Source organism: Vitis vinifera, chromosome 8, assembly GCF_030704535.1.
Source record: "Vitis vinifera cultivar Pinot Noir 40024 chromosome 8, ASM3070453v1".
NCBI classification, from domain to species: Eukaryota; Viridiplantae; Streptophyta; class Magnoliopsida; order Vitales; family Vitaceae; genus Vitis; species Vitis vinifera.
In genome coordinates this window covers 2,728,230-2,750,163 of record NC_081812.1, presented here as the reverse complement: position 1 = coordinate 2,750,163, position 21,934 = coordinate 2,728,230, and the positions used below count along the sequence as shown (strand labels likewise).

At 34.7% G+C, this 21,934-nt stretch overlaps 1 protein-coding gene across 1 annotated transcript; it reads right to left on the bottom strand.

The window, feature by feature from the left end:
* Positions 1-1,351: 1,351 nt before the first annotated feature.
* Positions 1,352-19,592, bottom strand: LOC100250226 (plastidal glycolate/glycerate translocator 1, chloroplastic). The gene is made up of 8 exons (XM_002277155.4): positions 19,130-19,592; positions 18,340-18,655; positions 15,893-16,154; positions 15,596-15,711; positions 5,506-5,615; positions 4,788-4,965; positions 4,426-4,555; positions 1,352-1,724 (listed from the first exon to the last, which is right to left on the bottom strand). The coding sequence occupies exons 1-8, from the start codon at positions 19,421-19,423 to the stop codon at positions 1,574-1,576; spliced, it is 1,557 nt and encodes a 518-aa protein (XP_002277191.2). The 5' UTR covers positions 19,424-19,592; the 3' UTR covers positions 1,352-1,573.
* Positions 19,593-21,934: the final 2,342 nt, after the last annotated feature.

Genomic DNA, 21,934 nt, shown 5'->3' with positions numbered 1-21,934 from the left:
ATACACTGGTTGATCGAGTTAACAAAGCTTTGAAGAAAAACTTTCTCTAGAATTTGAGAAACCAATAGTTTAAAGCAATCTATTTATCCAAAGGTGATATTCTATATGTGAATAATGTGATCACTTATTCCAAGCAACAAAATCTAGAGGAAGAATTATATTAAAAAGGGTATATGATCATCATAATAATTCTAAAAACTACATATTTTATATAATTATTGCTAAGTTCATGCAAATTTATGGTGAAAATATAATTTACCGTTGACATATTTCTATTTGCATGTTTTTCGAATTTGATAGCTCATTTTCGACATCAAATCATTTTTAAAATATTGTTTATATACATATAAAATGTCGAGTATATTTAAAAAAATATTTTCCCATATATACAAGACATTCGTATTAAAAGATTTATACAAGTCTACATATTATAAATATATTTACGTGTTTTTTTTTCATTATTTGTTTTTATACCGATGGAAACATTGTTTACATGCATGTATAAATGTTAAAAAATGTGTAATGCATTTGTACCAGTTATATAAGGTTTGTATCGGCCTACCTATTACAAATATATTTGCAAGTTTTTATGAATATTAATAAAAATGTGAAAATATCTCATATAAGTGTAAAAATGTGAAAAAAAAAAAATTATATTTGACATTTGTGCATATTTGTAAATAATTTTTTAGTAATTTCGTATTGAATCCAAACAAAGAAAAACATATACATCAATTCATGGTATACAAATTTAAGCGTTGCTTATATGACATCTATCATCCAATTACATAAACTTACTCTCATTTATCACAAATTTAAAAATCATATTAAGGGTATGTTGGGTGGTAGATTGCCCATTTATCTTTCAAGCAATTTTGAAACTTGTTTTATCCTTTCAGCCCAATTATGCAAAGCATGTGACCTTTAGGACTATTATGACATTCATCTACACTTTTTAACATAATTGTCCTAAATCTATAAGCAAGGAGTGTTTGGGGGATCACCTAGTCTTATCCTCCAACTAACAAGTCAGTGAAAAGTTTGGGGAAGAGAAGGTAAAGGAACAATCTAGTTCTCTTGGGAATGGATCAAGAGGTTCACCAATTGTCTCTTCCCTTAGGCCCCTTAGGCCATTGCCTTACCAACTCTAGGGTAATCATATCCATGCTCCATGAGTTAAACTTCCTAAGTCCCTCCACCTTTTGGACTTTCTACAGTTGGGCCATGGCCCAGTATCATGAGCATCCAAGGGGCATACATGGACCCCAATGGCCATTCAATGTTTCCCAAAACAAGTTGAGGTTGTTGCGCGCGCGCACACACACACACGTAAATATGTAAACAGTTAGTCTTATATGCAATAAATATTGATTACTCAGCAAGTTTGCCAGTTCTAATAAAATGGTCCTAAATCAACCTACATTCTAAGCTACAAATATGAAATATCTAAACAGCCAAAGGGCTGATCTTGCTCTCCACATTTTACTAAAACAATCTGGAAAGGCTGAATTGTATGATAGATTACAATATGAATCACCAAAAGTAATAAGCAATGGATCAAGTGTTGACATTTTCACCCAACAATTGCAAGCAGGCTTTGCCTGACTGCTGGAACTGAGCATAAGAGTGAGCCGAAAATTCCAGTGAGAGCATAAGCAATGGCACAAAATGGGAGAGCCTCCGGTTCCTTTGCTGACAGTGCCGCAGTGCCCAGTCCATGAGCACTGTAACATCAAACAACAAACAACAAACAACATATTTTACTCATCCCAACATGCGCATCATATCTTATAATAATAATAGACTCCAGATACTTGTATTTCGATCACCAAGGCAGATATGCTTGTTTGATTGAAATGAAATCAAGGCAAGGGTCTTTTTCCATTTCATTTCCAGAAAACATAGAATGTGTAATCAACAACCTATTGATCATCTTAAGCTAAAAACAGAGTAGCAGTTGAAAACCTTTTGGAAGCACTTCATAGGTATACTCTTCTATGGAACCTAGACTAGGCTGTGTTGTTTCAATGAAAAAAACGAAAATGAAAAGGGAGTGCACAGTTTATTATAATGGTCAATTTGGTTCCTGATATGAGATGAAAGAACCGGTTTCCTCATTCCATAATAATCTGTTTGGGAGTTTTTAATTTTGAATAAAATTTTTTGTGCATCAGACATGTTCATAGTTTTATTTGTTACTTACATCTCACCTCATTTAGGTACATTACCTCAAGACCTCTTTTAGCCTTTTAAAACACTGATAAAGATTATGGGTTGTTGGGATCCTCTACATAATAGAGAAGATTTAAACAGCGGCAACCTCTTCTTATTTGTTGTTATTCAAAGAGAAAATTCAGACCTCTCCCTTTGCTCTCTAAGGTTTCCCTTAAGTTTTCTTAGGCCTCATCCAAATTTTGCTCTGACCATTGTCCCTGAAACTCCATAAAAGGCTTAATTTAGTGGGTGGGAGGAATCTATATTCTCTGATGTGTAAAAAATCCAAGGAAATACATGGCTGAAGGACATTGATGCTAAGACATAAAACCGCAATAGTTTCTACATCAAAGATTGGGTGTTTCTCAGCTTCAACTCATTAAAATCAGCATCTTTGAGGCAGTTTCTAAAACTGCTTTAGATTTATTTTGGTTTAAACTTTTCTGTAACCATATTTCATCATGAATGTCTTAAGATTTTTCTTTCAAGTCCAAGGTTTTTATCCCACATTCAGATTTGAATTTATAAGAAAATGTTCTCGAGTCCCAGAAATCAGATTTTAAAAATTCTGGACAGCATGTATCAAGATGTAAGGTTTGCATTTTTCACGCTTAAAGATTGAACTTTACTGGGCAATTTTGGGATCAGAGATGCATGTGCTTCAATATATTTCCCTTCAATGTGAGCACAGAGAAGTTCTCTAGGGCAACTATAAAAGGAGCAGGCTCTTTAGAGCACTCATAAAATACCGAACAAGAATATTGCTTACTGTCTAACCGCAGTTTCATAGTCCCAAAGACAATGATGTTGATGCAGCCCCTTTCTCTAGTTCTACGTTTAAATTTCCATTCAGTTATTGAAATTAGAGGGGGATTGCTGCATCTTTTGAGATATTAAAAAGCATCAGAAAAATTTCTGGGGGCCTTTCATCCACTTTGTTACACTATCTTTCTTCTTTCCTTGTTTCTTTGGTGCTATCTCTTTTAATAATTTTCCCTCACTATAATGAAATGTGCTCCCACCTACCTATATTGGTAATAATCTGGGGAGACTCAAGGTGGAGGCTCAAGCATGAACAAGACCATCCATTTAGCAGAAGCGACCAATTCAAGAATGGGTCTTGGATGCCACTAAAACCAGGCTCACTGGGGATCAGTCAAAAGAGGCTAAAAACTATTTCTAAGGATGATGAACAACTACATTCATCAGTAAGAAGCCCATAAGTGAGTCAGAGTTATACCTATATTAAAGAGAAAAATTGCTAACATTGATCATGATGATGTTGATCAGAATAAAAGTAATCAAATCAGGCTGTTTGAAAAGAGAATTTCATGGTGTAAAGGACTAAATAATGGTGGTTGTGCATGCTCTGCTCACTGAATTGAATATACATACATACATACATACATATATATATACATACATATATATATATATATATATATATATATATATATATACATAAAATTCCCTTGAAGTTCCAGCCTAAAACTAGAGCTACGTCTTTCAACTCTTTTATGTGATGATCAAATCAAAACAGTGTTGAGGAAGAGCCAAGAGGGAGAGAAGACAATCCTAAAAAACTCAGAATGTTTTCTTTGATTTTTTGTTTCAGTGTCAAATGTTTGTGGGAAACTGTTACGCTAGTTCCAAATACAGAAACATACAAGAAGCGATAATAAAAAGAATGATAACGGAAAGCGAAAAAAAGAAAAAAACCATAAATTAGAAGCATATGAAAGTAACTCAAATGACAGTAGCAAAACTAACGAGCTGTTCACTTTCACATAAATAATTTAAATACTTAAAATGTATTAAAGATCACTTCACTAGCATTTTCTTCTTTACTATAAGCTACACGATGAATGTTCTATTTCTATTTTCTTGCCATTCCATTCAAACTGAGTTTACAGTTCCAAAATCATCTTTCTTGCAATTTGCAGCATTAAACCTTCTGGTGTGAAACTAAAATGTTTGGCATGTAGTCAGCTGGTATTAAATTCTGCAGATTGCATGACTAATGGTATTGAAACTGTATGTAATAGCCTTGGAACTACCATATTTGGGCAGGGACCTTATGCAGTTGAATTCTCAGGCTACGTTTGGTTGACAGGATAGGATAGTATAGGATATGATTTCCAATGGGATACAATATCCTTAAATATACATATCTCATGGATATAATATTGTAAGGTAAGAAACTATACATACCTAGATGCAGTTGCTATTCCTCGAGCAATAGGATCTCGGAATTTTAGCTTATCAAGCACTGCTTGCACAAAATTAGCTCCAACCAGACCAGTTAGTACAACCACAGCAGCTGTGAGAGAGGAATTGGCACCTACAACCAATGTGGAAGGAGAAAATTCTTCTCATGCATAGAAGTGAAGGATGCATTTCCAAACATTTTATTCTTGAATTTAATTTGAGAAAGACATATAAATCTCATGAAGACAACGTAAACTGTAATGATCAAATTGTTATGCTCTGAATTTCAAAAGCCATGTTTAGTTGTAACAGATGATAACCAGCATCACCTGCCTACAACCACAGAATACAACATATTACCGTACCTTCAAACAGAGACACAATGCTGAGGGCTAGCGCAACAGTTATGCATCTGGGTAGAATTGATACAGTCAAATCTTGTTCTAACCCCAGAATGCGTCCAATAAAAGCAGTTGAATACAAGGAGAATATTGTTGAGATAATGATAGATGTGAAAATCTCAGCTGCATGCCTCTTTACAAGCTGAAAAATCATAGAGAAAGTAGGAAAGAGAGAGTTTACTCGATTGCAAGACTAGCGCACTATGGTGAAGGACATCTCTTGATGATAAATGCTCTTTACAGTATTTATGAACAATGTAAGTAACAGTAGTGGTATAACCAACTTGGTTGCCTCTTCAATCAATTTCATAAGAGAAGAGTGTACAATTAGTTGGCTGACCCACTTTTTAAAATTCCAAATCACTTCTCTGGAACCAAAATACAAAAGCTTTCAGGATTTATTGCCATGCATTTACTTCCTTCTTCTCATTTTTCATTTTTCAAACTATTCAATTCTCCATTCTTTCTACACAGCATAATTGTCGTTGTTACAGAACAGACTGAAATGATATGTCGTATTACTAAATTTATATACAAAGAGATCTCATTATTAGGATGGGATGCTGATTAAGGGGTTTCAGTGGACTAAATTCTACTTTAAACCTGCTGAGAATTAGTAAATAATTTTAGCAACCATAAAATGGTCAATTTCATGTCAGAGTTTGAAAAAGTGGTCACTTACCTTTCTCTGTTTGAACATGGAGAAAGCAAATGAGAGAATAACAGATCCTAAAAATCCCATTAGAATGTCACCAGCTCCAGGATTAGAAGATGCCTTCGTAAGGTAATATCCTATTCATATTAACAGAAGAATTAATAAATAAACATACGAGCAAGAAATATGTATATTCTAAATTAAAAGAAAAATACCAAACAATTATGCAAAGGAATCAGGACCTGTAAAAGTCAACATGTGATTTTTATACAATTAAAGATTGAGAAGCTGCAAAGGGATTTTCTTTGGTCCGGGGCGGAGGAAGAGAAGAAAGATCATCTTATCAGATGGGATGTTGTTAGTAGACCAAAGGAGTTGGGAGGTTTGGGTTTTGGGAAGACTTCTCTGAGAAACATTGCTCTCTTAGGGAAATGACTTTGGAGGTTCCCTAGAGAAAGGAGTGGTCTTTGGCATAAGGTTTTTGCGAGTATTTATGGGACGCTAACATGGTGGTTGGATGGTCACACAGATGCCCTTGAAAGCTATTGCTCAAGTTTTCCAAGATTTTTCCCTTTTTGTCCGCTTAGTGGTAGGAATGGGGAGAGAATTTGTTTTTAGGAAGATTATTGGTGGGGTAACCAAACTTTGTACTCTCAATTTGCTGGTCTTTATAGAGTTATTTTTGTGAACAACCTCACTGTCTCAAATGTCCTTGGCAATTCCTTTCCACTATTTTGGAATTTTAACTTTCGCCACAATCTTACTGATTCAGAGATTGATCTCCTTCAGAGTTTAATGTTCTCCCTTTGTTCAGTGTTTTTCTCTCATTCTTTGGCAGATTCAAGAGCGTGGTCTTTGTCATCATCAAGCTTGTTTTCAGTGAAATTTTTTTTCTTGGCCTTGTCAAAAGTCTCAAATTCTATCTTGTTCCTTCCAGCCAAGTTCTTGTGGAGTTCAAAAGCCCCCTCAAAGGTTAAGGCCCTCGCTTGGTTAGTAGCACATGGGAAGGTAAACACCAATGACAAGTTGCAATTGAGAAGACTCTACAAATCCCTCTGTCCTCAATGGTGCATTCTTTGCAAAGGAAATGGAGAATCGATAGACCACCTTTTTCTTCATTGCCCTGTTACCATTGGACTCTGGCACAAGTTGTTCAATCTAGCAGGGTTGGCTTGGGTTCCTCCAAGGAGTATTGAGGACATGTTGGTCATTGCTTTTAAAGGCTTTGGGAACTCATTAAGAAGTAAGACACTTTGACAAATCGCTTGCCTTACTTTGTTATGGATGGTATAGCAAAAGAGAAACAATAGGATCTTTGAGGATAAGGGGAGAACGAAAGAGATGTTATGAGACTTGATTCTATTCTTTTCCTCTCTTTGGGCCTCTTGTACTGCAGCTTTTAGAGGAGTTCCTCTAAGTGTTTTACAACTCAACTGGACTGCGGTTTGCGCTTCAAAAGTTTGATAGTGTTGGGGTTTTTCTGTGTTTTTAGTTTTCTTTAGTTGGGTGTTTTCTCTTTTGTTTAGTTTTTGTTTTGTGGGAAAGACCTCTCATCCTTCTCTTGGTTTCTTCTCTTTCTCTTGTATCTCTTCTTTCTCCTGTATCTTTTCCTCTATTAATATACTTTTCTTCGTTTCTAATAAAATAAAAAAAAGTCAAACAACAAACACATACACATGCACAGACATGGTAGATGATTTTTTCATTAGTAAGTCCTCCATTTGGATGATATAGAGTTGATCTTTATACTTCATGCAGCATGTATACTGGCCATATGAACTTTTCTAAAGGAATTGCAACTCTCATGAGAAAAAATTCACTCAATTAGCAAACATTTGAAATCAAAATTCAAATACAGGAATTGATCATGGTGAAATAGGGAGATCTAAATGGACTCTTTTCTAAAATCATGAGGATAATTCAAACAAATATTCAATATCCCTAAACAAATTTTAGGATGATTTTGACAACTCGACACATGATTTGATGAATTTTTGTATGGATTGAAGATGAGATCTTTTCATGTGGGACAAGTACGAAAAAAGATTCTATTGAGCAGAATACAACCCCTATAACCCAAACAGTAGTTGTGGAACAAGCATGATAAAATTCTTTTGAGAAGATATGCCCCCTCATAAAACTCTGTTGAGAGAATACATGCCCACTATACCAAGACTAGATCAATGACTTGGGCTTTGTCCTCCATCTAATAAAAATGAAGTGCAGGCATTACTTTAACATGCAAATTGTTCCACATCAAAAGACATTAAAATTCAGGGCTATGATGAACCACCATTTCACTATTCATTTTCACATGCTTGCTGTTACTGTTCAAAAGTAATGAAATGATGTTATCATAAGAAACAATTGGTAGGAGCATAAAACTATACTAAGATCTTTAAGGACAGTGTATATCCTAACCAAGGATGAAAATATCGGTAATCACGGATATATCGGTACTTCGATTTTACGGATATATCGGAGATATATCGGCGGATATTTTGGAAAAAAATATCGGTAAGCTTAAAATTGTTAAAAACTCATGAAAATGTAAGGAAAACCTCATAATAATATAATTAGAAGTATAATAGACATTTTAAAGTTATTTTATTGAAAATTTTGATATATGTATAACATGATTTATCATATTTGATAATAATATCGTATGCATCGATAAAAATATGAATTTTACAAGTGTATATTTATTATTAAATTACATATAATATTATGATATTTGATTATAATATGTCTAATTTTAAAATATATATTAATATTAAAATATGATCCATTTAATTCAATTGTATTAAACAATATAAAATAAATTATGATATATATAATTTTTTAATATTTAATTAATTATTAATGATATTAAAAACATTATGACGAAAATTATATAATTTTTATATTTTTGGTAATTAATTAAAAGAAAATTTTGCATTTAATTATAAAATAATTATAATTAATTTGCTCTTTAAAATATTCTTTTAACATTTTCTTTATATAATGACTTTAAGTATATATATGTTTGGTACACTTTATATTACAAGGGCGAGTTAGCCCAGATGGCAAGTGGAGTGAACCCCAAACCTTTTGGTTTGGGGTTCAAATCCCCTCGGAAGCAATTTCAAGCAAAAAGGGAGGTGCACTGTAGCGGAGGGAACTGTAGCACATTTGACTTTCACTGTAGCGCGTTTGACTCCGTTGACCCGCGTTGACCATGCGATATATCGGGGAAAATCGCCGATATATCACGAGATATCGCCAATTTCTCGATATTTATCCCGAAATATCGTCGGACCAATATTTCTCCAAGAAATATCGTGTCGATACTCTTCGATACATGATATTTTCCTCCTTGATCCTAACTACCTTTAGGATATTTCGGCGATATATTGTCGAAATATCGCAACATTTTCCTCCTTGATCTTAACTACCTTCAGGATAGTATACAAGAGTAACAATCCAATTCAGTTCTAAGCATAGAAAACTATAGGCTGCACTATAGCAACTATGTCCACAATAGACTAACTACCTATGGCTTTCATCCTACAGAAATCTTTCATCTGATCTGCAGATGACCTTTAACTTGGATATGAATTGAATGGTAGTCGCATCACTCTCTAGGGATTGAAACAGTGAGTCAATGTTTTCTAATATGAGATCTCAACTTGAAGAGCCTTTTCTTAGGGTTGGCTAATAGAATCCTTTTTTACCATTAAGCTTTATGTAGGGCTACATCTTTTGTTGATAACATCTTTTCTCACATTCTTAATCAACGATGTTTTTGGCCAGTATCATGACCTCAAAACATCTTTAGCCTAAATCCGACCATTTGTCCTTTATCATTCAGCCAGTGCTAGTTCTTTGAAATATACATAGTATAACCCTAAAAAAATTACTAATCTCAAGTTTTTCATAGCCTTTATGAAAATTCATTTCCATCTATGTTCTAAAGCATTCTAGAATTTATTGTTTCTATTCACACTGTAAAGAGAAGTGAAAAAGGGAAAATATATGGGCTTGAAAGGTGTTAGTTGTATATATCTGTACTTACCATAATTAAGTTGTTTCCTTAGGGATAATACCTTCCTAATTTAGGACTCTCAATTGTATATATATGTGTATTATTCCTCTAATAAAGATACAGGAATTGAGAAATACCTTTGTTGATTTACATGGTATCAAAGCCTTTGGCTTAAATTTTGGGTTTGTTATTTCTGAGTCACCGATTTCCAGTGACATTCTGCCATTCTCTGTTCTACTTGGGTCACGGAATAAAAGTGACCTGGTAGTGTCACTGCCTTTAGAAGGGGAAGCGAGGTGTCATGATCAGCCACTACCCGAAGTCCGGCGACCGGAAGTTGAACGCGTGAAGCTCACGCGCCGACGTGTGGCAGCTTCTTTTGACCTCCGACCAGTTCCATTGGCGTCGCAATCCCGTTTTCCGGCCAGGGTGATCTCGTTCTTGGATTATGAGATTCTGTTCTTAGGACGCGTCGACAGAGTTCCTTGTTTCCTTTGAATGATCAGATTTGTCAGTTACATCCGCCTTCTCTTCTCTTTTGGAAGGAGTGAGGAACACGAAGGAATCCTTACCCTCGCTGTTACTTCACCGGAGTAAATCTCGGAACCTCCGCCGCTTCGATGCCAATCCAGTCGAACTGCTCTTCTTAGAAACCGGGCCGATCTGAGTTTCACGCAACACCTCATCCGTCAAAACGAAAGTGAACTCGAAATTATCCTCATCAACTCTCCGATCGTCACTCGCACACTCCTCTTTGCCCACCTTGGCCGCCACGTCGGCAAGTCTATTGGATGAGTAACTGTTGAAGCTAGGGCATTCCTGCATTTGAAGATGGCTCCAATCCATTTTCCCTCACAAAGGGAGTCAAGGGTTTTATAGTTGCTAAGACAAAAATGGGGGAAGAAAAATTATAAATGAGTTGACGCTTTTGACTTCTTGTAAGAGAGGTACTTGTCTCTTTCTTTCTTCTTGCTATGGTGAATTGCAATTTCTGGTTTGGGTTGCTCTTATCTGGGTGTAAAATTACTTTGGAGATTGAATTTTATTGCCATGGAAGAGAATATGAATTCTGTTGCTGATATAGTGCCTATTGTGTCAAAAATAACTAAACACAAATTAAATGGGTCTAATTATATTTAATGGAGCAAGACGATCAAAATTTATTTGAGAAGTCTTGCTAAAGATGACCACTTGATTGAGGAACCTCCTAATGATAACACTAGAAAACTTTGGATGCAAGATGATGCACGGTTATTTCTACAGATTAAAAACTCTATTAATAGTGATATTGTTGGTCTGTTGAGTCATTGTGAATTTGTTAAAGAGCTAATGGATTATCCAGATTTTCTTTACTTTGGAAAAGGAAATGTATCTCGGATGTATGATGTATGGAATGCCTTCCATTGTTCTGAGAAGGGAGCTAAATCCCTCACTGCATACTTTATGGACTTCAAGAAGGTATATGAGGAATTGAATGCACTTATGCCTTTCAGTCCGGATGTTAGAGTACAACAGGCTCAACGGGAACAGATGGTTGTTATGAGTTTCTTATCCGGTCTCCCATCTGAGTTTGAGACTGCAAAATCTTAGATTCTTTCTGGTTCTGACATTGGTTCCCTTCAGGAAGTTTTCAATAGAGTTCTACGAACTGAGAATGTCTCGTCTTCTCAGCACACCAATGTTCTTGCTGCAAAAGGAGGAAATGCAGAGAATGCAAGGAGGGTGACTAATAGGGACGGAAATAGGGCATTTGAAAATCGTGGCAATGATTCAAGTACCATTAAGTGTTTTTATTGCCATGAGGTTGGCCATACCAAGAAGAACTGCAAGAAATTGCAGATTTCGGAATCGGAGAAATCAAACTGCCAATGTTGCTACATCTGATACTGCTACATCTTCAGACTCCTCAAACAAGATCATCACAATGATAGCAAAAGAGTTTGCTAAATATTCACAGTATCAGGAAGCACTGAAAGCATCTACTCCTGTTAGTGCTCTGGCAAAGTCAAGTAAAACATGTCTTGTCTCCTCCTCAAACAAATGGATAATTGATTCAGGTGCCATAGATCATATGACAAGTAATCATAAAACTTTCTCTACCTTCAGAACACATTCTGCTCCTCCTGTTACTGTTGCTAATGGTTCTCCCTATGAGATTAAAGGGTTTGGGATTGTGAAACCAACATCTTCTATTACGTTATCTTCTATGTTAAACTTACCAAATTTGGCCTTTAACTTAATCTCTGTCAGTAAACTTACCAAAAATCTGAATTGTAGTGTCTCATTTTTCCCTGATCATTGTGTGTTTCAGGATCTTATGACGAAACGGACATTTGGTAAAGGACATGTACCTGATGGGCTCTATATTCTTGATGAGTGGGTACCTCGACCAGTTGCGTGTGTCAGTACTGCCTCTCCTGTTGAAGCTCATTTTCGGTTAGGACATCCTTCTCTACCGTTGTTGAAGAAATTATGTCCTCAGTTTGATAATTTACCTTCATTAGATTGTGATTCGTGTCATTTTGCGAAGCATCATCGTAGTTCTTTAGGCCCAAGGATTAATAAACGGGTTGAGTCTTTGTTTGTGTTAGTACATTCTGATGTTTGGGGTCCTTGTCCTATTACTTCTAAAACTGGGTTTCGATATTTTGTTACCTTTGTGGATGATTTTTCTTGAATGACTTGGATTTATTTTATGAAGAATCGTTCAGAAGTATTTTCACATTTTTGTGCTTCTCTGCTGAGATTAAAACCCAATATGATGTGTTTGTGAAAATATTAAGAAGCGATAATGGAAAAGAATATGTGTCTAACTCATTTCAGAACTACACGAGTCACAATGGGATTCTTCATCAAACATCTTATGTTGATACTCTTTCTCAAAATGGGGTTGCTGAAAGGAAAAACAGACATTTACTTAAGACGGCTCGTGCACTCATGTTTCAGATGAAGGTTCCGAAACAATTTTGGGTTGATGTAGTTTCCACAGCTTGTTTTTTGATCAACCGTATGCTCATTGTAGTGCTTAAAGGTGATATTCCGTACAAAGTAATACATCCACAGAAATCACTCTTTCCAATTGAACCAAGAATTTTTGGATGTACATGCTATGTTAGAGATACAAGGCCTTCTCTTACTAAACTTGATCCTTAGGGTTAAAGTGTGTTTTCTTGGGGTACTCAAGACTGCAAAAGGGCTATAGATATTTCTCGACTAATCTCAATAAGTATCTAATATCAACGGATGTTGTGTTTTCAAAAGACACATCCTTTTTCTCTTCACCCACAAGTTCTGCAAGTGAGGAGGAGGATGAAGAATGGCTTGTGTATCAAGTGGTTAATTCAAGACCAACTGTTGGGCAATCAAGTATGGTTGATTCTGATGCGTCTCTTGCTCATTTGGGTACTGTTGTTGATGTTCCTCCTGCTCCAGTCAAACCACCAATTGTACAGGTGTACTCTCGACGCCCAGTGACAATAGATACATGTCCTACACTAGCTCCTTCGTCATCTGATCCTTCCAGTGATCTCGACCTTCCCATTAGCCTTCGAAAAGGTAAACGACACAGCAAATCTACCTATTTCATTGCTAACTTTGTGTCTTATGATCACCTGTCATCTTCCTTGAGTGTTTTTGTAGCCTCTATAGATTCTATTTCAGCACCTAAAACTGTTACAGAGGCCCTGAATCATCCTGGTTGGAAGAATGCAATGCTTGAAGAAATCCGTGCATTGGAGGACAATCATACATGGAAACTTGTTGATTTGCCTTAAGGAAAGAAAGTTGTTGGCAACAAGTGGGTCTTTGCGATAAAAGTTAATCCTGATGGCTCTGTGGCAAGACTGAAAGCCAGGCTTGTAGCTAGAGGATATGCTTAGACATATGGAGTAGACTATTCTGATACTTTCTCTCCAGTTTCCAAACTAAATTCAATTCGACTATTTATTTTTATTGCTGCTTCCCAACAGTGGATGATACATCAGTTAGACATCAAGAATGCTTTTCTTCATGGTGATCTAGAAGAAGAAGTTTATCTGGGGCAACCTCCTGGGTTTGTTGCTCAAGGGGAGTATGGGAAGGTTTATTGTCTGAAAAAAACTCTCTATGGATTGAAGCAAAGTCCCCGTGCTTGGTTTGGAAAATTCAGTAAGGAGATTCAAGCATTTGGCATGAACAAGAGCAAGAAAGATCATTCCGTTTTCTACAAGAAATCAGCTGTTGGTATCATACTTCTTGTGGTTTATGTCGATGATATAGTTATTACAAGAAATGATCATGCAGGAATCTCTGATCTTAAGGCATTCATTCATTCCAAGTTTCATACAAAGGACTTGGGTGAATTGAAGTATTTCCTAGGAATAAAAGTATCAAGGAGCAAGAAAGGGATGTTCTTATCATAGAGGAAGTACGTGTTTGATCTGCTTGAAGAGACTGGTAAGATAGAAGCAAAGCCATGTACTACCCCGATGGTTCCTAATGTACAGCTTATGCCAGATGATGGAGATCCCTTCTACAACCCTGAGAGGTAACGGAGGGTGGTTGGGAAGCTGAATTATCTCACCGTGACACGACCAGATATTGCATATGCAGTAAGTGTTGTTAGTCATTCACATTTGCGTCTACAGTAAAGCATTGGGCAGCTTTAGGGCAGATTTTGTGCTATCTAAAGAAGGCTCCTGGTGTAGGCACACTATACAGTAGTCAGGGACACACTCGCATTGAGTGTTTTTCTGATGCGGATTGGGCAGGTTCTAAGTTTGATAGAAGATCTACTACAGGTTATTGTGTGTTCTTTGGTGGGAATCTAGTGGCTTGGAAAAGTAAGAAGCAGAGTGTTATATCCCGTTCGAGTGCAGAATCTGAGTATAGGGCCATGGAACAGGCTACTTGTGAAATCATATGGATACATCAACTCTTATGTGAAGTGGGAATAGTGCACAATGCTAGCGAAGCTTTGGTGTGACAATCAAGCCGCTCTTCATATTGCTGTGAACCCAATCTATCATGAAAGAACCAAACACATAGAGGTCGATTGTCACTTCATTCATGAAAAGATTGAGGAAAATCTAGTCTCTACTGGCTATGCGAAGACTGGAGAGCAACTTGGGGATGTTTTTACAGAAGCTCTAAATGGAACTCGAGTTGAGTACTTTTGTAACAAGCTGGGCATGATCAACATCTATGCTCCAGCTTGAGGGGGAGTGTTAGTTGTATATATCGTACTTACCATAATTAAGTTGTTTCCTTAGGGATAATACCTTCCTAATTTAGGACTCTCAATTGTATATATATATGTGTGTATTATTCCTCTAATAAAGATACAGGAATTGAGAAATACCTTTGTTGATTTACAAAAGGGAACTGGCCAAGTGAGCTCAAGTCATGAGTCTGCAAAACATCTATTCATTGGTCCAAATCTAACAATTGTTATAGTATCCTTCTACCCATTATTTCTTTTAGATAATTAGTAGATGAAATAGAAGACCCTTTCACCTTTCCTTCATCTTATCATTGTCTACTAAAACTCTTTGATCCACCTTTTTCCAGTAAATGAATGTATATCTTTTCCTACCCTCCTAACCCAACATGAACTAAAAGAATCCTTTACCATGCATGAGGCATGACAATGCACTTATGCATGTGGCCAATTGACCAACAAAGTTGGATGGTATCTTCTTTTGTATCGTTCTTAATAGTATTTTGTGTATGGTCCATATCAAAATTAAAAGATATTGATAATTTTAAGGATCTTAATGTGAAGGCTTCCCCACTATGGTGGGTCTTTATAAGATTATTCATCAAGGAATATCCATAAACACCATCAATGGCATGAAATTCTCATCTCTACATAAATTTATAAATAGGAAGAAAACAAAAATTCACTGAGAAAATGCAACATTAAGAAAATGAAATTATTGCTCCATTTGATTGCTAAGAAGAGAACATAACAAAGGAAATTTGAAAATTTTCAATTATTTATGGCTGGATGGTGATTGTAAGATTCCAGATTTAAGTTTATTCTCCTGTCTTCTTGGAAACTAAAGGGAGCATAATTTAATGAAAGATAGCTAAAACTGTAGGTTGGGTGTGGACCTAGAACAGGATAAAGTCCGGACTGGGAAAAGTATCCAAAAGCCAAGGCTGCCAGATCTGCAGATAGGGCACAGCATATAATTGGATGGAACACCTTCTTCACAGTAGATGGAAACCTGAACACCACATATTAACAAAATGGTGAAACTCTTCAAAAAACAAAACAAAAAGAAATTAAAAAAAATTAAACATAAAAAATAGAATTAAAAAAAAAAAAACAATACTAACAAACATATTAATATGAAAAGTTTATAAATAATCTAAATGAACTGCTAATCTGAGGAAAATGAATTTTACCCAGAACCAACCACGTAGCCTAAAACAGTAGATGCGAGTAAGAAAGGTAGGCATGTTCTAGCATTTGTTCCAAGTAATGTTGGATATAAAAGAGCAGAAACAAATGATATAAGGAAAATTCCAGTCCACGTCCACACTTCAATGGAAGTAAAAGGTGAAGGTTTTTCCATGGGCTCAGCAGGTATCATTTCTGTCTTGACGATTTTTCTTACAGCTATAGCTGTATAACCTGCAACAGAAAGTGAAGCAAGCCAGCCTCCAACTGCAGAAATCAAGGATTGCTTCTCTGTTATTCATTATAGGCATATAAAAAAAGAAAAGAAAAAAGATGAATAGAAGCATCACTGCAGGTGCATACACAGTGGAAGGACAGATAATTTCTGTTTTATAGTAATAATTATTATTTGATAGGAATCATGAGAAATTTTATTCCTAGAAAAAGAAAAAATAAATAAATACTGGAAAATGAACTATCTCCCAAGCTAACACAAGAAGAAAGGGGTCAGGAGATCAAACTCAAAAACAAAGCACCAAAGTCACCAACAACTCTTAACTAAAGCTGTATAAAAACCCAAAAATTTCCTCTAGAGAAAACCCCTAGTACAAAGGTTCCTTATTAGGCAAGATTTTTGTGGTCTCTTTTGCAGATCTAGGCTTCCAGGTAAAGCAGCAACCCAACTCTCTTGATGGGCCAATAGTCATCTGAATCTGAAGATCCGATTTTCACGGCTCCCTCTTTCCTTGAGACACCCATGTAAGAACAAAGACTAAATCCTCCTCAACTTTAAAGTTATTAATACCTCATGAGGAGGACTCAAACAAACCATCCAATAAGGAAAGGGCCTCTGCTTCAATTGGCAAGCCGAATCTGGCTAGCATGGAAAAAGCTCGCTAATGACCCTAGCCTCAGATTTGTAAGTACCATGTATATATCCCCATTTTCTCATGGTTACTGCAACCATCCAATAAAGAAAGGCCTCTGCTTCAATTGCCAAGCCAAATCTGGCTAGCATGGAAAAAGTTCTCTAATGACCCTGGCCTCAGATTTCTAAGTACTATATATCCATTCCCATTTTCCCATGGTTACAACTTAACTGTCAAAATTAGTCTAATGCACCCAAAAGGTGGGGAAGTCCACTCAACTCTAGGAGTAGCTTTACTCCTCAAGTAACTGTACCCTCCTCTCCAGTTCATCATAATCAAGCTGATGGAAATACCTCCAACTCCTTCTGTAATACATACAAACGGTGACAATTTCTTCTCTCCATTTAACATCTTAACCAGCAATAAATCTAATTTACACAAATTGATTTAGCATTTATAATCTAAATCAAAAGAGGTCAGTTTTTAAAAGTAAAAATTTCAATTAGCACACAATGATTATGGCAATATTCAAGTTGCTAAAAATAAATTATTAAGATCCATGACAAAAAAAATTTCATAGTAAAAAGGTGATAGATTAGGAGTATCATGCATTCCTTTTCTTTGTTTGAATATTAAAACAGAGATGCTCTTTGTAAACCTCCATCTAAAAATTTGAAATAAAACCATTTTGAACATGCTTTCTAATCTTAACTTACAAGAAAAAGTTTCGAATCAATCTGATATTTTCAATTTTAGTTTGGGAAATATTCAAAAATCCTCACCAGGTTTAGAAGTGTGGGACATGCACTTCTCTTAACAACAAGCAAACATAGGTCACTAGTGGCTTGATATAGTGTCGCTGTTTATCAATCATCTTAGCATGATTAACGTCCATTCTTGACCATCTGGGAACCTTCTTTCTTTTTCTTTTGTTTTTGTTTTTCTTTTTGTTGTTAAACTTGTACCCTTTTGCTGACCAACCCTGATCATGGTCCATCCTGAAGGCTTCAAATGTTACATTATTTTCATAAACAAAGAGTTTGGACAATACAACTGTACCAAAGTGAAATACGATGACTGAATGCAGGGGCAACGGCTAAACCCTGCATGTAAGAGTTGGCTTGGACATTTACATCAAGAAATGGCACTATTCAAAGTGGTGCACAATCATTTATTATGTAAATTTGCGTAAGATAACAGGCACAAGAGGTCATGTTCCATGATGATCTAGAGGAGAAACAAAAAAATTACCACCATACTTGGGGATAATAATTGACAGAGGGGGAGAGAACAAAGCAAATGATGCTGGAGGACAAATGAGAAAAACATCACAAATTTTTTGGTGATTCAGAGTGAGCTGATTGGTGGCATTCTGAATAGATAAAACACTAATGAATAATGGGTTAAAGAGACTAAATGACATAAAGACATACAATCAATTTGTTAAATTTGTGTGGCCTGGATAACTTAAAAAGACAAATTTGTTTGTTTATGCTTTTACTTCACAACAAAATAGAAACATGTAGAACAAGATTAACAAACCTTCAAAGAAAACAGAATTCAAGTAGCCGAAAATGCCATACCTATTATAAAACAAATCTTGAGACCCGAAGCTGCAGGAATATCTTTAACAGCAAGAGGCAAAACAACCAAGGATGGAACATAAAACAAGGGAAGCCATCTCTGAATAAACAGAAGTGCTGGCTGGAAGAAGTTTATCAAACTTTTTGCTGCAGCTGGAACAGTAGAATCAAGAATAACTAAAATGGTGAATATACAAAACATCCCAAACAGAGCACTTGGGAATTTGATGGCAGCAGCCACAAATGCCTTCTTCAAAAGCTTGTCCATTGCTAGTATTATCCCAAGAGAAACCACTAAATGCAACACTCCAAAGACCTGAAAAACACAAAAGAATACCTGTTATTTCCAAAATAGGGATTATTTTGACCCTTTTAATCAAATATCCGAATACATATCAAGAAGTTAGAATCCATGACTTCCAAGAACCAAAGTTATAAACTCATCTTAATCTACCACCATTTCATCCAAAAGCTTAAGTTGTTAGATAATGTGCCAATCATGCATACCAAATTGAATAATACTTTGACATCCCACCTCCACAAACCCATGATCTCTAAGAATCCCAGCTCTAATACCATATCAAATGCCTCAAAAGCTTATACTACCCAATAAGGTGTATCAAGAAACCCAAAAAGCTTATATTGTTAGATGATAGACCAACAATGCTTGAGCTTAAACATTGGAACTCACATACTTAAAATGGAAGTGTCGAAGAACACTGAAAATATAAATACAAATATATATAAATGAGAAAAGTTGGAAGAGGGAGGAGAAGAGAGTGCTACACACGCTTTGGAGGCCCAAGGGAGTGCTCCCACTATCAGTCCCCATGGATTTCACCTGAAATCTTCGAAGGGGGCGACTTTTATGAGGACCCATCTGCAAAAACTTGGAAGCAGGTGCATCAACTCTACTGGGTACGGATAATTTTGGAAAGTAGGACTGTTGATTGGAAGCGACATGAGGCGGTAGTCTGGGAAAATTTGAAAGTGAAGTAAGACAAGACGCGACAAGGGTTGGAGGAGAGCGGGGATTGGACAGTGAGAGGGGCAAGTTCCGGGAAATTGCAGAGGGCGTGGCCATGGAAAGAGAGGGGCAGTGAGTGGAAGTGTTCTCACACAAAAACCCATCATCATTTTGTATGGATGTTAAAAGGCTGTTTGGTCGGTATGGAAGATGAGGTTAGTTTTCAACGGATTCCACCGATTTTTTCTTCTTCATTCCGAAACAAGGGAAGAAAAGAAATGTCAAGGGGTGGCCGCACCGCTCATTCTTTCCTTTTATATATCAATAATTTTTTTATTGTTTTTATTTATTTATTTTTATTTTATTTTTCTTTTAAATATGGATAGGATTTATTATTATTTTTATTTAATCTTTAAAATACTTTTTTTAGTTGTTTTATTTGAACTAATACAATTTTATGTTATATTTCAGAATATTCACTATTCGAATCTTTGATCACGTTAACTTCCACCTTTTTTTCTTTTTTTTTTAATTCTTTTTATTTTAAAACCACACTTGATAACTATTATTTTTACTCTACCAACAATTGATTATACAGTCGTCGGCATTCTTACATGCTCCTCCTTGCCCCCTTACTTAAGAATCCAAAGGTGACCCATTGGATGTTGTAGTAACGCTTTGGTTACAAAGGTTATCAGGATCTAGGTTTATGGATAAATTCAGTCAACAATAGCCCCTCAAACTTAATCAATATTAATAATATGTTGTGATCGGGGTTTATTTTATCAGAAAAGAAAGTAGGTTTTGGTGATTCATTGATTAGTACACCTTCATTGTTGGTAAGGTTGAGATTGTGATTATCCGTCTCTGATTTACCACAATTGATAATTATGATTTTAATCTTAAAACTAAAACCACAATTGGTACTATGGTTTTAAGGCGAAAAAAAATAAAAAATAATAATAAAGTGGAAGTTGACATGGTACTAACACATTAATTTGATGAATATTTTCAACACAAATTTAGATTGAGATTTATTTATTTATCTTTTAAATGTAACTTTGATTGCAAACTCCTTGTTATCTAGCATTTTTTTTAATTTTGCTAAGTAAAATATAGCCTAATTTGTTAGGTAAATTTGATATGGAAAGTAGGTGAATGAAGAAATAATTTTCATATGATGCTAGTTATTTTGTTATTTCATATCTACTATATTATTTGGATGACTACTTTAATAGAGTATTGATTCTTTAATATTAAGTGATAACTAGAATCAAAAGTTATTTTTATTATTATGAGGTTTGAATTTTGTATTTGGAAAGGTCAAAGATAAAGATAGTTTTGATATTTTTAAAAATTAATTAAATAAAATATATTTCTTGTACCATGCTTTTAAAAAAGAGGATAAATCATATTTCTAAGTGCAATATATATGATGGAGAGTTATATTTTAAAATTTTCTTTTCTTTTCTTTTCTTTTCTTTTTGGGAAGCTCTTCCAAACAATAAAAAAAAATGAAATAAAAAAAAATTTAAATTTAAAATCTTAAAAATTTAAAACTATATTTTTTGTTAATCTTTATGGAACTTCAACTAAATAGATTTTTTTGAAAATACTTTCCAACCATGATGAATTTTTAAGGTAATAAGAAATAATTAAAAGAAAAAACTTTTAAATTTTAAAACTATATCTCAAACTAAAATTGAATTTTTTTTTCTATTCTTTATTGGACTTCAACCAAATAGATTTTCTTAAAAGAACTTTCTAACCATGATGAATTTTTAAGGGAAAAAGAAATAAATGAAAGAAAAAGTTATACGGAGACAAAGTGGATGATTGATAAAACTTAATATTTATTATTTAATGACTTAAGTTAACTAATAAGTTAAATTATTTTTAAGTTATTAATTTAAAATTTAGTACTTATTTTTTACTTTTAAGTATTATGGTTTTTTGATAAAATTAACTTAAAATTTATTTGACGTTATCAAATTGACTATATACTCTTATTACTAGTAATTAAAGTTTATTATCATTAATTTTAACTAATATTATTTTCATTCATTTTAATTCATAAGTTTTTTAATCAAACATCCATATTTAAGGTATTTTTAGATATATAAGATAACTTTAAAATATTTACTATAAAAAATAAGTCATAGATGTAAAGTTATGATTGTTAAATATATTATCATTAGATGTGAACAAATAAGAAAAAAAAAGATTTGGAATTAAGAATAACTAAATTATTTTAACTTAATGCTTATAGACATCAACTTATAGGGAATTGCATGTAGTGGTCAGTAGATCATGGACTTGAGAAATTGATTAAATTGGATTAAATCAATTTATTACTCAATTTAATTTCATAAGATGTTAAGTGCAATTGAGTTAACTTCAAAATTGGATTTTGTAGAGCCAAAAATTTTCTATGGGTCCTCGTGTTCCCTGCTCAAACTCACACTTCCTGGTAGGCATATTATTTTGAAGCATATTTAGGTTTTTATTCATATACGTGCATAGGAGCATCTTGGTTAAAAAGAAAGATTTATAAGAACTTATAAATTATCTTTTTAGATTGAGTTAATTAATTAATTGAAACTTAATAAGGCTAATTAATTAATTAAA

What these genes read in the sequence shown, in the direction of transcription:
- LOC100250226 (XM_002277155.4), bottom strand. Translation starts at nt 19,423, where the DNA reads ATGGCCACGCCCTCTGCAATTTCCCGGAACTTGCCCCTCTCACTGTCC. An exon ending in CATTGTGTCTCTGTTTGAAG is followed by an intron (nt 4,556 to 4,787) that starts GTACGGTAATAT and finishes CATTGGTTGTAG; the next exon opens with GTGCCAATTCCTCTCTCACA. An exon ending in GGAATAGCAACTGCATCTAG is followed by an intron (nt 1,725 to 4,425) that starts GTATGTATAGTT and finishes TTGATGTTACAG; the next exon opens with TGCTCATGGACTGGGCACTG.